The 16,720-nt window shown below is 36.8% G+C and overlaps 2 protein-coding genes across 2 annotated transcripts; both read right to left on the bottom strand.

The window, feature by feature from the left end:
• Positions 1–5,344: 5,344 nt before the first annotated feature.
• On the bottom strand, positions 5,345–8,151 carry LOC143149632 (odorant receptor Or2). The gene is made up of 5 exons (XM_076317202.1): positions 7,932–8,151; positions 6,706–7,015; positions 6,076–6,345; positions 5,629–5,992; positions 5,345–5,401 (listed from the first exon to the last, which is right to left on the bottom strand). Exons 1-5 carry the CDS (start codon positions 8,149–8,151, stop codon positions 5,345–5,347), a joined length of 1,221 nt encoding a protein of 406 aa, XP_076173317.1.
• A 917-nt stretch (positions 8,152–9,068) lies between these two features.
• On the bottom strand, positions 9,069–14,532 carry LOC143149145 (facilitated trehalose transporter Tret1). The gene is made up of 5 exons (XM_076316268.1): positions 13,963–14,532; positions 12,386–12,565; positions 11,438–11,634; positions 10,270–10,576; positions 9,069–9,785 (listed from the first exon to the last, which is right to left on the bottom strand). The coding sequence occupies exons 1-5, from the start codon at positions 14,036–14,038 to the stop codon at positions 9,160–9,162; spliced, it is 1,386 nt and encodes a 461-aa protein (XP_076172383.1). The 5' UTR covers positions 14,039–14,532; the 3' UTR covers positions 9,069–9,159.
• Between the last annotated feature and the right edge of the window lie 2,188 nt (positions 14,533–16,720).

The raw sequence follows: 16,720 nt of genomic DNA, 5'->3' as shown, positions 1-16,720 counted from the left end.
TTTTCGACTAGACAGATAAAAATTGTTTCCGATACGAGCGGAATCGTAGATTACGTTTGTCATTTCTTTAAAGTTTACTTTCGCGTAGTTGTCGCAACAGAATAAAGTAAGAGATAAATACTTGAAAAAGTATTACTGTGTTAAATACTTGAAAGAGTGACTCATACTGTAACGAGTTTGCTTAGGTTTTAGACAAATTAATTTTACTTGCTGTAATACGCGTTAAGAATTAATTCTAAAATGCAATTATTTTATTTTTTACTTCTCCATCAGTTTTTGATTGTCAATGTTCTTAAGATTATAAGACAAATTTGTCTTTGATAAAATTGCGGCAGCCTGTATCACGGTACGTTAAAATATATCGCGTGATACGTTAACTCTCTTCAATGAACGTTTCGAATATATTGCAATTTTTTAAACAGTGCTCCGACGTATTACCTGTAAAAATCTGCAGATCGCCCCAGTTCACCACTATTGTCAGAATCTCTGGCACGAAAACGTTACTGACCGTGGTTAACGCGAACAACAACCGGAAGTAGGCAAACACTTTGTTACTCGTTGAACTCTTCTCGTCGATAGGCCACATTCCGGCTATACTGCAAATAATCTTGTTCGGTAGTATAAAATAATCGATCGACGACTTCGAGTGTTCTTTCATGTTTTTCCTGAATGCGAATGACGCGCGTCTGTTAGCCTAACTCACGTGTATCGAGACGAATCCCCCGACGAGACAATCTTTAGACCACCGATAGCACATTACAGGGGAGACATAAAATAATAGCCTTGTTTTCGTTCCCTATTCGCTGGATACGTTTAAAATATTAACGTCGTCACTCTGCATTTTACCTTTCTTATCTCTATCTAATTTGTGGCCCGACGAATAGAAAATGTTGCGCGTAGACAGCAGTAATAATTTCTAACCCGGATGAGAATTTTTTGCGCAACAATGATGAAACTTTAACGACACCTTCTGTCAACGTAACAGGCTACGTATCGCGAGGACTAATATCAAGGTTCAACCTTACCTCAATACTTACCTAAGGTCCTTTCTTGGGAAAAGTGTCGCGAAATAAGCATTTGTATTCTGTCGCGCTTGCTTTAGGCATTTAAGAATGTAAACTTTCTTCAGTCGATTCATGACGCTCCGATAGAACTCACTGTTTCTTCCACTCAACCGGTATAATTTTTCATCGAACACGTTTGACAACAGTCACGTTGTCATAGATTTGCAAAAACGAAAGTGTTCGTTCGTTCACAATTTCGCACAGAGAATGCAACTTAATCGCGTCATTCTACGAACTGTGTATACTCAACGATGATAACTTCCAATAAATATATTCTTGGTCGACGTCATTGTCATTGTGTTGGATACATTCTCAGCGTCGTGAGCCAGAATAATGTTAATACTGCGTAAGAATCGGCTTTTATTTTTTACGGTAATAGAATCGCGTTTAGTTCGGTGAATAGAGCGAAGTGAAGCGTACACGTATGTTCGATTTTGAATTTATGTAAATTACACACACAGCTTTACACTTAAGTTTCGTATCTATTTACAACTTTTATAAATTTCTTTCTCCCACCGTGGGCAGGATTTCAACGATTCAACGCACCGTTATTTCTTTGTCGCTCGTTGAATTTCTAAGAGACTCTTACCCGTCGTTTCCGGTACGAGAAAGTAGACGTAGGGTACCGAGAACAGTATGAAAATACTGTATGTCCAGAACAAAAATTTTTCTCCAACTATGTCCAAATACGTCTGATACGTTCTTGTACCAGCGAAAGACATTAACGCGTTGCAGGATGTCACGCACAGCGAAACCACATTGTTTAAGTTGCCCGGAAAGAGTTCATCCAACAGTGTGATTGGAATGGGATGCAGCCCGGTAGACACGGAAAGATTGAACTTCAACAGTGTGATTATAGACGACCACGTTAGGCTGTTTTTATCGTTCTCAAGAGAAAGAAGATGAAAATGCAGACTGAAGAGCACCATGAAGATAGACATCGCGAGGCTAGAGACGATTAGTAGAGTCTTTCAGCTCGAATGGTTGATCGGTAATGTAGCTCTTGAACCAGCCACGATCGTCGACCAGCCGAGAATAGTCACTACTAACCTGAATGTGATGGTAATTTCGTTTTTCATCATGATTATTTACGGTCAGATGGTCGTGACATTGTACCCTTAGAGACCAGATTTGACGAGTGCGTTTCTCGAGTTACCTGAAACGTAGAAATGAAACATTGGATGAGAGTTCACGAATGCACGAGAAACACGAATGTTTGTCCCGTTAAAATTTGAAAGCAGGTGCCGTGTAAATTGAAAATATAAATTTGAAATGGTCGTGCAGAGAACTCTCGGTAGAAATATTTAAATTATCGTTAATCGAACTGTGCGTTTGTCGATCGTTGTTTTTCTTCTATTAGATTGGTGTCTCAGTTGTTGCGATGTCGTTTTCATGGCGTTAAATTACGTATAATGTTGTATAATGTATCAAAGATACATACGTGTCCTAGGCAGAAATTTTTAGTCAAGTTGGTGAAAGTAAAGGTCTTGGATAAATGATAGAAATAATGGAAAGCTTAGAGCAATTGCCAAGGAAAGTTTCACGAAATTGTACTTGGTGGTCGACGTGTTAAGGAAGATTATGGAGAAAAATATCGAATCGTTTATGGGATAAAAGTATTGTACCCAATCTTTGACCTCTGACTATGTTTAATCGTTTCGTGTAACACATAGTTAATCTAGTAAGAATTTACCAGTGAAACACGAATCCTAGAATCGACGATCTCGCTCAGATACATCTGGACGAGATTAGATCGTATAATTGCTAATTGGATTTCTGAACAGATCGTGGATATGTAGTGCCACATGACATGACACGACACGATATGACTGACGTGTCACAAATACCGAATACACAACTCGAGGCTAACGGTGAAGTACCGATTGAAAACACATTCGTTGTTGTCTCGTGTTAAACTTAGATTTTTCTGAGAACAAGATCACCACGATTTCGAATCGATAATCGCGTATCGAATCATTGTAATTTGTAATTCGTCTCAATTTTTCGCAAAATTCGGTGAAGTTCAATTTTATTTTCTCGACAGCGATATTTAAGAAATTTGAAATTAAAGACTGTATTCATTCGCGAGGAAATATAATATTTAGATAGAATCGATCGGTTTGTATGAAAATTACCATCACTGTTTGTATTACTTTTCTACGTACCATGTTTTTATATCGAGCATTTACTATAAATGCTGACTCGTGGCTGCATTGTTCTTACTCAATTCTCGATCAACGTTATTCGTCCCAATTGTTTGCCTTGCTGGGTCACCTGATCGCATGCTGCAAGAGAAGATCGATCGAATAGACTAGAGATGCGTAGGCGTTTGAAACAAATAAAAGTGAAGTTATCCAATTTGTAACGAGTGCTTATTTTAAATTAATTTTCTGTCGCAATATTAGAGAATGTCGTCGATCGTGACTATGTAGTGTTTCGTTTTCAAGAAAATCAAAGACTCTTGAGACTGTTTCCACGAACACGTCTGAAAAGTTTTTCAAGTTCATTGCAGCGTGTTCGCGAAAAAGTGGATTAATCGAGTCGATCAGATTTTCCCTTCGAAACACCGTGTTCTTTTCATTGATAAAACGTATGGAACGAGATGAAGTGCTACGAAGCTGTTAAACGTTTATCGAATAATGTGTAATTATTTACACAATGGGCTTTCTCACCGATTTCGACAGGTTTTATATTCGTTGGAGGGAGTATACTTCTGAGCGTTTTGATATAAAAAATAATTGTCTCACAGGCTTAGTTCTCAAAATGTGAGTATTAAAAATCTTGCACTAGAGCTGCAAGTCACGTTTTTATGAGCTTGAGATTGCGATTCATGGAAGCATTGCGTTATCTATTGATGGGGGTACTTGAATTAGAAACAAAGAGAAAAGTAATATGTAATTATTATTCGTTTAAAATTGATTGTTGTTTATACGTCGTTAATGTCTCGAAAACAGGATCACATCAACGCAACTCGTTACTTTTCGATCTGGTACTTGTTATCATCTCGACGACAGAAACAAACCAACCGAGATCATCACTTTTCGCTCTCTAGTGGTCTCTTGCTAGGTCTTCCGTTTTGAAGACAATAAGTAATTTCAGAGCGAAAACTAATGGTCCGGGATGGTTCGGTTCTGTTTTTTACACGATAAGAGGTTCTAAAGCGAAGAGTAATGGACCGGCGATATTTTTACACTTGTGTCGTGGTACGAAATAATGTCTTCCACATACAAATCGTATACTCGTTGTTATTGTTTTGAAAAAAGAAGCAGACTAATCCAAAATATTATTTGTTGATCTAGAATTAAAAAGAAAAAAAGAAATAACGATCGAAAAGATTATCGTAATCGTTGCAAATGATAAATGTATTTCTTACGTTTGTATTGGTTATTGACGAATGAAAAAGTCTAACAAGGGACATCGCTTAAGTGTAAATTGTTGTTTACACTTAAGCGATGTCCCTTGTAAGTGCAAAATAAATTTCAATTACTTATTATTTTTCATTTTGTACTTTGCTTCCAATTGACAGGGATAATTATTTTTTGCACCGAAACAAATCGGTGAAATCGATGAGGAAGTCCCTTTTGTAAATAATTACCGAATAATGTTCTCTGCAAAAAAAGTAATACAGATTGCAGTACAATTTATATAATACTATCAAATCAGATTACCCGGATCACGATAATTGCCGAAATTATATTTCAATACATTACAATATATTACAATGTATAAAATTATAGCACGTATAACTACAATGCAGTTTCTCGTGACGTACAAGTGTAAAAAAATATGATCATTTATCACTAGATGGATGTACTTAAGATGACGATCATTGTTTGTGTTTTTCTTTAACGGTCGTATAGTGTGAAATGATGCTCTCATCGATCAAGAAAGGTGCATCGAATTTTTGCATTTTACGAAATAAAAATAAATTTCCTCCAAAGATAAGTTAAGTTTCTTCATTCTTGCACACCAATATGGCTCAGTTATAACGAGTGAATTATAGATATATACGTTCAGTTGTAACAAGTGAATTATAGATATATACGTTCAGTTGTAACAAGTGAATTATGAATACATACGATCATTTAAAACAAGTGAATCACAGTAATCGACGAGGATCTTTAACGGTTTAAACTTTACTTTTTTAATTACGTACAGATTACTTTTTTACTTATTATACGCAAATGTTACGCTATTGAAGATGTATCTGGAAATATTTCGCTAAAAATTGTTCCCAATATAAACGGAATCGTAGATTATGTTTATCGTTTATTTAATGTTTATTTTTGTTGCATTTGTCGCAATAGAGTAAAGTAAGAGGCAGCTGTATTGAACACCTGAAAAAGAGGTTCATTATGTAAGAAATTTTCTCAAATTTTAAACAAATTAATTTTATTTGTTAAACGAAATTTGTTAAAACACGACAATACTGTTCAACGCATCGACAATCGATTCTAGTGTTCGATAATTTCATTTTTCATTCTCCATTGATTTTTTCGTTAGATTCGCTTCAAGTGTGTTAGATATTTGAATTCTTTCGATTAAATCAGAAAATAATACTCACGGCCGTTAACGTATGAATAGATAACGTTTGAAAGGTTAACGCTCGGATACTGCAATTTTGCTGCGCTCTAACAATTATAAGACAAAGCTGTCTTCGATAAATCGGTGGTAAACTGTACCACGATACGTTAAGATAAATCGTGTGACCTATTTGCTGACTCTCTTGAACGAGAATTTCACCGGCCCAACACCATAATACAAGTTGTATCCACATCGAGATTAAATAAGATATACATTTCAGTTTGTCGACACCTGTGCCGCTATTATCGGTGACCGCGAATCCGCTTAAACAAATTTCCACGCCGCTGGTAAGAAGTTGCACGAAAATGATGGGAGTCAATAAATTATTGACTTTGTTCACCACGCTGTATGGAAGCAACACCGTTACGTTAAATGTGTCAATTTAGGAGCATCACTGTCCATGCATGGATATGAAAAGAAACATCACTTTATCATTCGTTGGTGATGTCGGATGCACCTGATCAAGTTGGCCTCCAAGTTCCCGAAACAATTGGCGCGAACGAGCTCGCAACTTCTTTCAATTCTGATTTTGTTGAACCACGTGTTGATCAATTTAAACTGACCGCACACGTGCAAAATTATGGTCACAAATGTGGCGTCCAAGCCGGAAATTCCGGCGCAACAAATCAAGGAGGATACAACTTGGCAAATAAAAGCGATCTCGAATTGGGGAGAGTCTGTGATGTCAGTTCCGTACCTGATAGTAATAGCAGATTCAATGAATGAAATAATACATAGATGTAAGTTCGTACAAAGGGGATGATTTCTTTACTGTGCGAAGTAGATTATTGTGATTGAGTGTTTGGAAAGAGAAAAAGATATTAACAGTAGCTATTCAGGTATCAAAGTTCAAAAGAGGTAACGATGGAATTTCATTTAAAACATGTTATAAAACAAGTAATTCTATTAAAATTACTTCTCTTATTGCATTGTTTCTTTTTTCTAAATCGTCAGGGAAGCTTTATCGAGTAGATTAGATTAAGAAGATCAAGTAAGTTGAAGTTACCGCGTCAGTGTTCCCTAAATGAGTATGTAATCGATAAGAAATGAATTTTACCACACTTCGAAAGGCAAGTGACGACTTTTATTTGCGTTTTCGTTGGCATTATACTTGATTTTTATGTAATTTAATGCCGCTGCAATGGTGAAAGTGAACACGTTGCACAGGCAAGACGAATAAAATACTATCGTAATAGTTCTTGCCCAATAAGCTAACTTTTCGAAGGGTTGCCTTTCTTCGATGTCGTCAGAGGTGTTCCACAGATCTCTTAATTCGTTATAAAGCCAATACGCTTTTTTCTTTCTTACTATTATGTAAACCATTTTGAACAATAATTGTCCGACCGTGGTTAAGACGCATCCCACACCTAATTTGGAAAAACAGGAATTAGAATATTCGTACGTTTCGAATGTATTGCAATTCTTTAAAAACTTATAGCTAGAGAATTAGAATTTTCCTAAATTTCCCATGTTATTGTAATTTTTTAGACACTTATTAGAGTATCGATACATTTTAATTTTAATACTTGAACCTGTTAGTAATTAAGGATGTACTCGTGTATAGAATAAACGAGACTAAGATTTTTTAATTCTTACAATTTCGTAAGCTTCAAAGTTTTGCAAAATGCATACAGTTGTTAGGTAACTTAAGCTTTTGCGCACATATGATGTAAATTATTCCTTACGATCTAAACTATAACGAAGTATTAATTAAATTTCAGTTAATATTTTGCAATACTGGCAAATGTTGTAAAATTGACGGTAAAAATCGAATGTCACTCTTTCGTACCAATCTTAATGTTCGTCGCGTATTTTAATCGTACACGTAACAATTAGTTACAAATTTCAATAGTTTGATTTGAATAATTCGAAAGAGCTCAATAAATGTCGCTATTTGGATCTCAGTTTTTAAACACGACGTGGACAGTGATTTTCAGTTTGTAGAATATTACGGACAGTTGCTTTACGTTCTTTGTGCAATCAGCCAAAATTTTAACGATGATTTCTACAGAGTTATTTCATTTTTCATAAATATCGCTCCGAAAGTGCTAGACTGCACTATAATACTCGCTTAACTTTTTGACTATACACTACTTCGACGCAAAATTTACTCTGTGTGTGGAAGATCTTTTCTCGTATTAAGCATATATACATAAATACATACACGTTTGACGCTCATAGACGTTTACTGCACGCGATCGACTGTTCGTAGCGAAAGCGTTTAGAATTGCTACACGAATGCGTTAATAGTTAATATAAATTTACCGTGCTCCGACGTATTACCTGCCAAAATCTGCAGATCGCCCCAGTTCACCACTATTGTCAGAAGCTCTGGTACGAAAACGTTACTGACCGCGGTTAACGCGAACAACAACCGGAAGTAGGCAAACACTTTGTTACTCGTTGAACTCTTCTCGTCGATAGGCCACATTCCGGCTATACTGCAAATAATCTTGTTCGGTAGTATAAAATAATCGATCGACGACTTCGAGTGTTCTTTCATGTTTTTCCTGAATGCGAATGACGGGCGTCTGTTAGCCTAACTCACGTGTATCGGGACGAATCCCCCCGACGAGAAAATCTTTAGACCACCGATAGCGTATTACAGAGAAGACATAAAATAATAGCCTTGTTTTCGTCCCCTATTCGCTGGAAACGTTTAAAATATTAACGTCGTCACTCTGCATTTTACCTTTCTTATCTCTATCTAATTTGTGGTCCGACGAATAGAAAATGTTGCGCGTAGACAGCAATAATAATTTGTAACTCGGATGAGAATTCTTTGCGCAACAATGATGAAACATTAACGACCCACCTGTCAATGTAACAGGCTACGTAGGGGAAACAGCACGAAATTATGGGCCTTTATTTTTATTCTTGTAGTGCTGTATATCGCGAGGACTAATATCAAGGTTCAACCTTACCTCAATACTTACCTAAGGTCCTTTCTTGGGAAAAGTGTCGCGAAATAAGCATCTGTATTCTGTCGTGCTAGCTTTAGGCCTGTAAGAATGTAAACTTTCTTCAGTCGATCCGTGACGCTCCGATAGAACGCACTGTTTCTTCCACTCAACCGGTATAATTTTTCATCGAACACGTTTGACAACAGTCACGTTGTCATAGATTTGCAAAAACGAAAGTGTTCGTTCGTTCACAATTTCGCACAGAGAATGCAACTTAATCGCGTCATTCTACGAACTGTGTATACTCAACGATGATAACTTCCAATAAATATATCCTTGGTCGACGTCAGTGTCGTTGTGTTGGATACATTTTCAGCGTCGTGAGCCAGAATAATGTTAATACTGCGTAAGAATCGGCTTTTATTTTTTACGGTAATAGAATCGCGTTTAGTTCGGTGAATAGAGCGAAGTGAAGCGTACACGTATGTTCGATTTTGAATTTATGTAAATTACACACACAGCTTTACACTTAAGTTTCGTATCTATTTACAACTTTTATAAATTTCTTTCTCCCACCGTGGGCAGGATTTCAACGATTCAACGCACCGTTATTTCTTTGTCGCTCGTTGAATTTCTAAGAGACTCTTACCCGTCGTTTCCGGTACGAGAAAGTAGACGTAGGGCACCGAGAACAGCATGAAAATACTGTATGTCCAGAACAAAAATTTTTCTCCAACTATGTCCAAATACGGCTGATAAGTTCTTGTACTAGCGAAAGACATTAACGCGTTGCAGGACGTCACGCACAGCGAAGCCACATTTTTCAAGTTCGCCGGAAAGACTTCACCCAACAGTGTAGTCGGAATTGGATTCAGTCCTGCACCCACGGAGAGATTGAACATCAACAGAGAGATTATAGGCAGCCATGTTAGCTTGTTGCCATTGTACCCCAGAGAAAGAAGATGAAAATGTAGACCCAATGATGCCATGGATATCGATGCTCCGATGCCAGAACTGATCAGGAGACTCTTCCTGCCGAGTTTGTCGATCAGTAACGTAGCTGTTGAACTAGCAACGATTGTCGACAAACCAAGAATAGTGACCACTAAGCTAGGTGTTATACTAATCTCGGTTTTCGTCACGATTATCTCCCCGTACGCGGTCACGACGTTGTATCCACTCCCGTAAGCGAAACCGTAAATTCCAAGCACAACGAAAGCTTTCATCAAGTTACCTGAAACGTAGAAGAGAACATTCTATGAGAATCTACGAAATGCACAATGAACGTAAACATTTTTAAGGTTCGTATTTTCGATTGACTCGAAAGCAGCAGAATTGTCTTTTAAGAACACGTAATTCAACTATCGCGAAGAGAACTCTTTTAACGAATCAAATCTATCGAAACTGATTTCGGATCGATTTCTACGAATCGGAGCATTGATTGATAAATTTCATCTGCTACGAAAAAATTGTACGAAATGGCCACTCGGTGGTTGATCATTGTTTCTTATATTTTTTCCTCGAATTACAATCCACTCGAACGAAATTGTGCAAAGGCTTGCGAAATGTCCCGACCCGTAAAGTGTTTCGTGTACGCGGAGATTTTCTGCGATAAATTGACGTTATCGTCGGTGAAAGAAAGATCGTTCTCTCATAATCTATTTGCAGGGCCAATATACGGAATTCGACGATCATTTAAGTAAAGAAATCATGGATACTTGGTAAAAGGAACAGCTTCAAGTTTCGAAAAATATTAGTTTCAGCCCCGTCGACGAATTCCTGGAGTTCTCGCAATTCGGCTTTGACGTCAGCTTTTCGTCTAAACCACTTCAAGGATGCCTCGGCCTTGTTGATATTCCCATGCAGGAGGTAATGGTAGGGTGATTCGGGTATCAAACTGAAGAGGATCATGAAGAGGATATTCGGAACGAGACTCACGTACCCGAACATCTCCATGGACAGATAAGGGCCCATTGCATTGCCCAAGAATATACCAACGGAAGCTGCATTCACGTTCATGGATATCTGAAGACGTGACCACAGGTATGACTTTACCGGACGAGCAATCTGATTGGGGGTATTCGTATCGATAAAAAAGAAGCATGTTCTACGACATTGCTTTGGGGAACTAGTTTAGCCAATGTAGCCAGGATATACGTTTTGTTCAAACACGAGACAACAGGCTCGGATTAACGACTCTTGATACGTACACTGCCATATTGTACATGTATGACGTACATCGATGTTTTAGATCAATTCGTACAAAGGTTGCTTGTCGTATTACGGGAAAGACAATGGTCGACACGAGTATAGTTTAGATATTGATATTGCAGTTAAAGATCTAGGGCACGATTTGGGATCTCTGTAGTAAAATTGATAATCGAAAAATGTCAAAAGGGTACAGAGCAGCGAAAGGAGAAAGTATTTATCAGTTGTATAAATTATCGATACAATGATTTACGCTCTATAAGAAAAGTTAAAGAGCAGAATTTCAATATTAAAGTATATCAATGTTACGAAATAGAAAATTTTTAAACGCGTAAAAATGTTGGTATTCAAGAGTGTTAAAATAAAAATATTTTATTACGAAGTTATTTATAAGTAAGTTTGATTAAAAGACGAGTTCTTTTGGTCTTTTTCTTACATTTTTCATATTTCAAAATTGTACGATACTATTCGAACTATTCTTGCATCGACCATTATTTTCTTCCTAATGTTTCAGTTATGGGTGTGGTGGTATTTTTTTTTTTCGATATTACGTGCAACTACGAATAATGTGATACAAAAATTCAAACGTATGTTTAGAAACCGTATTTGGCAGTTAACGCGTTTATGACAATTTTTGACCGTTTCTTATAAGAGATAGTTAGGCTAGTAAGAATTTACCAGTGAACCACGAATCCTGGGATCGGCGATCTCGCTTATGTACATCGAGAGTGCAGACCATAAAATTCCTGACCCGATTCCTGAGCAGAACCTGGATGTGTAGAGCCACATGACCGATGTGGCACAAATACTGAATACCCAGCTCGAGGCCATCGGTAGACCACCAAGTAGAAGCACTTTCTTTCGTCCAATATACTCTGAAGATGACGGTGTGACATGTTAAAGTTAGATTTTCCTGAGAACAAGATCACCACAACTCAGAACCGATGATCGCTTATTGGATCCTTAAAATTTGTAATTTATCTTAATCTTTTGCACTATTTTTCTCCTCAGGATTTATTTTTATCAAGGGATCGCGAAGAGTTCTCGACAGTGGTACCGTTTAAGAAACTCGAACGTTCAAAAACTGAATTCGTTCGCAAGGAAATATTCCAATGGAATCGATCGGTTTGTATGAAAATTACCATCGTTTGTTTGTATTACTTTTCTACGTACCACACTTTCATATCACATTTTGCTACGAATGCTGAGTCGTGGCTGCCTTGTTCTTACTCAATTCTCGATTAACGATATTCGTCCCAATAGTTTGCCATGCTTGATCACCTGATCGCGTGCTGCAAGAGAGGATCGATCGAATCAACTAGAGATTTGTGTACGTGTTTGAAACATTTGAAAGTGATGTTTAGTTTGATTTTTGTAACGTGCGTTTGTTTCAAATTGATTTCGTGTTTAAATAATAGGCAGTGTTGCGTGGTGTTCCGTTTCCATTGAAATCGATAATATTTAAGACTACGCTTATTGTTGATTAAAACTTGGGATTCGTGTTCCAACGGACACGTCTGGAAAGTTTTTCAAGTTCACGCGATTCACTGTGACGTGTCCGGGATGGGTGGGTTAATGGAGTTGACCAGACGAATTTTCTTTCTGACAGTGAAGAAACGACCTTACCTTGACACAGTGCACTGAGCAAAGCGCCGACGAGCCGGCCAAGATTTAAAAGGGAGGCCACCCAGGATACTTCGGTATCTGTCAGTCTCAAAGGCACGTTCGCTTCCGTTGATGTCAGTTGAGCCAAGTACGGCGATGCCCAGCCATTCGCGAGACCACTTCCGATAACAGCTAAGCTGACTGTCACAAACGACCATGAAACAGTTGTGTCAATAGATGCGAGAGTAATTTCATTACCTCATTCATAGACCTGGGTCTAGAGGCACCTCGATGTATAGAGAACGAAACAATCTCGATGCACACTACCGATTGCAGTGCGATGTTCAACAAAATTCGAATCACGAAAGGAAACTTTTATGAGATCGACTCGACAGTCGACGCCTTCGAAGCTAATTGGTTTTAAAACTTTCCTTAGACACAGAGACACCGTTCGTTTTTTAACTACGTATAGGTACTTCCAACGCAACATCTTTGTTTCGATCTATCGAACTGAAAGTTTCGAAGTACACTTGTTCATATAATAAGTAAATATTTCTCATTTATATACGGAGCTAATTATTCTTCTTTATTAAGTCTATCTATTGTTTTTCACTATTTCTTTCTTCTTGCTAGTGTTCAAAATTGGTAGTACAGTGTGAATATTAGGAAAAAAACTTTGTTGTTCTTTTTCTTTTTAAGTAATGATTGACCAACTTTCAAACGACATTATACGTATTTTATTATCTTTTACGTAGTTTTTAATTCATATTAATTCGTACGTAAGAACATTATTTTGACTGTTATTGTATTTCTTTATTTTTGTCTTGTTTTGATATTCTTTTTCGCTCCTGCCAATTCTACTTTTATTCCGATAACGGCTTAAGACTGACAATTAGTCGTTATTTATCGACCGAAAGTTTCTGCAATGGATACAATTTCAAATTTCCATTGGATTTTGTCATACAATTATAAAAAATCCAACGTCGTTAAAAAATGACGACACGGTAAAATATTTTTGTCCGTCTTATGTACACGACGTGTCAATGTGTTAAAGGAAACTTTCCATGTCGGTATTAACTTGTTAATTGGGTCATGTTTCGATTACAAACGCTCCTGTACGAGCATCTAACCACTTAACCACCGCGCCCGAGTTAACTCGTACTTGGGAAATGAACAAGTGCGACTATGCTTGTTAACTAAAATAATAAAGGGGAAAATAAAGAAACAAATATCGACTTTAGGGTAAAAATATTGAAATATATTTTCGTAACGATTTTCAAAAACAGAACTAAAATAATATTTCGTTTTTTAGATAAACCCCTATAAAATTTCCGGCAGGGAAATGGTTAAAAACGAATGAGGACCATTTAATTCGTTTTGCCCTACTGCAAATGCGGATATGAAGCAATTTGTACTGATACAAATATAATGACACAATCAGTGGCAGATAACTTTCAATGTATTCGTATTTTCACCGAAACCTGGACGTTTTCAGAATGAAAACAAATTCGGTAACTCGATTTAACAATTTGCAGTGCATACGAAACCGATTGATCGAAAGTCAAGGGAAAATTTTCTAACGTTTTAGTCACACTTACGCGCAAACGCAGCCAACCATTGCGGCCAGATCGTGATGTTTTTAGCTTCATCCTTTTCTGGATCCTCGCTGGTCATTTTTACCCTTATATTCCAATAGGATATGGGTGACTGCAAGGATGCGATGCACCTCTTAGCCGACCGGCTGCTATTTTCCGAACTAATTCACATGGTTCGTGAAACTTATACCAGGAAGACACCAGGTTGAGATCGGAAAATTTGCATTCCGATAAGACCTCATGATATATTTATGCTCTCTGTGTGTAAGAGTTTGATTGTTTGGTTGTGCCGCGTGTGCTTGCATTTGGGAGTGGCGTGTAACAACTGTTATCGCGGGTTTCTTGCGGGAATATTTTTCTTATCTCTGCATATTAGGTGGGAAACGGTACAAGTTTTTGGAAAACATCAGGCTACGTAAATATCGGCTAGTCATGATTGACAGTTTTGCCGTGTTATCGCGAAATCATGTCAGAAATAGCTAATGACAATACGAGGAGTCACTGTTTCACTGTAAAATTTATTAGAGCTACATGGAAGATTGACGATGGGATTACCGTGAGTAGGTTGCACGATTAAAAAATATTGTTCTGCATCATTGTATCTGTGAAATTTTATACAGATAATACGATTTATTTAACAATTTTATCGTGTTATATTTATCAAGCGTGTCTCTATTTTTGCCGTGCGTTTTGTAATATATTATATTCGGGACGAGATACGCAACGTTTTGCAGCACGTAAGAGCAGTGGTTCAATTAACATAATTTTTAAGATCAATAGTCTCCTTTAGTTTCTTTCGAGAAAAATGGTTTCGAGATCTTCGAATGTTTGGGCAGTTGTACGAAAAGCAAGTGATTATTCGACATATTATTTAAAAAATTAAACTTGTATCAGTTCATATGGTCCACTCTGTATATCTGTTAAACGTAGATTGTTTTCAGATCGATTAAACAAATATTGCGTTTCGCGGTTGTTTCGTCGCTTACCATGTAAATTGTGTCAAGAGTTAATTAATTAACGTTATCAAATTTTTCCATGTTTGATTATTTTCAAGAATTTTGTACATTTCAGAATAAAAATCGTTCAAAATGCAAAAGCAGCTACCACCACCGAGTAACACGACAGTCCCAGATCTTTTGAATGCTTTTGCGAAGGGAATGAATCTTCGTGGAAGCGAAAGGTATTTCAATTAAACGCGATTACAAATTTCTTTTAGTTACAATTGCGTGTACTACATCCTAAATATACATATTTATAAAAAGTATCATTTAAACCACATTAAGCAGACCTGTAATATTTATAATACCGCATTATAAAACATTCTCGTCAGCCAAGAGAGTTTGAAAGATTTATTATCACAACTGCCGCCACCACAGTGTCAAGCACAGTTTGTGCCCTTACCTGTGAAATTAGGAGAATGTAATGGAATAAATGTCGAGGTGAATGAAGGCTCTGTAAATCATGGTGACATTAATGACCATAAACAAGTTGAACGGTCACTAAAACAAGATTCTGGTAAGTTAAATTGCTGAATTATACATTACGTCGCACCTGTTTTTAAATGTATTTCTTAAATTTCCTCGCTTTCATTATTTTTCTTTTAGACTATTAAATTCTCTAGGGTGAAACACCAAACGTTTTTCTCCCATAAATTACCATTCTCTTTTTTTTTCGACAATAAGAATAAATTTTCGAGGAGGAAATTATTTTGTTACGCGAGGCAAATATTACGCACGACGTATTATTCGAGAAGTTATCGGTATCTTTTTATTTGAACAAAATCATTACAAATCAGACATATTTTCTTCGTGGGATATTTATTCGTATTGTAAAAAGAAACAGATATTTTGAGCGTCTCACGTTTGGTATCTCACTCTGTATAATAATTAGACTAGATGCAGGAAAATACGAATGAAGAGAAGATGTAACGTTCAGATTTCCAATACGCACTATTTTATTGCGAAATGCCGTTAAATTTATTATTTAAGATAGCTAAACGAAAATTGTACAAAGAGAAATTAGACCACCGATTAATAATAGAATCTTCAACGTGTCTTGTGTATATTATAAAGAGGGTAATTACATTCTGAAAGACGATCGTACAGAAAAAATATCAGTGGAAGATAAAACGAAAGGAGAATGTTTGCATCGCCTAATGGACGATACGGTAATATCATTTGATGATGTATGGTTGAGAAGTTATTTGAGATTGCCGCTAAAAATGGCAATCAAGGAAATTATAGCAAAGAAACCTCAAGACCCGGTCAATTATCTTGGATTTTGGTTGCTAAATTATAGAAAATGCCAGGAGAACCAGCAATGGCAATTGAAGGCAGATCGAGAACTCGATTATCAGCGATCTTTGATCCGGGAACCAGTATGTACCATTAGTAAATTTGAATCGTAAATTTTGCTCACATACCAGAAAATAGCATAATATTCGCTTGTGGAAATAATTTGATTTGTCAGGCTTCATTTGCATTCTGATCTTACAATTACAAGACTTGAATTCGTTTAATTTTTAATTAAGGAAGAATGGAAAAAATTGATGTCCGTTTTGCGAGAGAAGAGTTCGTTGTTTACGTATTTACAATAGATCGAATTAAATATTCCATCTCTTTCCTTCTATCAACGCGAATAATTTGTACACGCGTATGGTTTTGTCCTACTGGAGGAATGAACATTATTCGAAGTTTGCAAATAATGTTTCAGGTACTCGAAGCAGAAGAAAAGATCTCGGTAGACAAAGGAGAAGAGGAAG

The sequence above is a fragment of the Ptiloglossa arizonensis genome, chromosome 7, assembly GCF_051014685.1.
Source record: "Ptiloglossa arizonensis isolate GNS036 chromosome 7, iyPtiAriz1_principal, whole genome shotgun sequence".
Lineage (NCBI taxonomy): Eukaryota > Metazoa > Arthropoda > Insecta > Hymenoptera > Colletidae > Ptiloglossa > Ptiloglossa arizonensis.
Note: the sequence above shows the minus strand (reverse complement) of the source record. Positions and strands in the feature narration are given on the sequence as shown.

Excerpts from the sequence above, each read along its gene's own strand:
- LOC143149632 (XM_076317202.1), bottom strand. The coding sequence starts at position 8,151 with ATGAAAGAACACTCGAAGTCGTCGATCGATTATTTTATACTACCGAAC. Across the intron at positions 6,346-6,705 it reads CACTTGCCTTTCGAAGTGTG|GTACGGAACTGACATCACAG; the intron begins GTAAAATTCATT and ends TATTACTATCAG. Across the intron at positions 5,993-6,075 it reads CATCACCAACGAATGATAAA|CGTGGTGAACAAAGTCAATA; the intron begins GTGATGTTTCTT and ends GCTTCCATACAG.
- LOC143149145 (XM_076316268.1), bottom strand. The coding sequence starts at position 14,038 with ATGACCAGCGAGGATCCAGAAAAGGATGAAGCTAAAAACATCACGATC. Across the intron at positions 12,566-13,962 it reads ATGGTTGGCTGCGTTTGCGC|TCAGCTTAGCTGTTATCGGA; the intron begins GTAAGTGTGACT and ends CGTTTGTGACAG. Across the intron at positions 9,786-10,269 it reads GAAGCTGTTCCTTTTACCAA|GTAACTTGATGAAAGCTTTC; the intron begins GTATCCATGATT and ends TCTACGTTTCAG.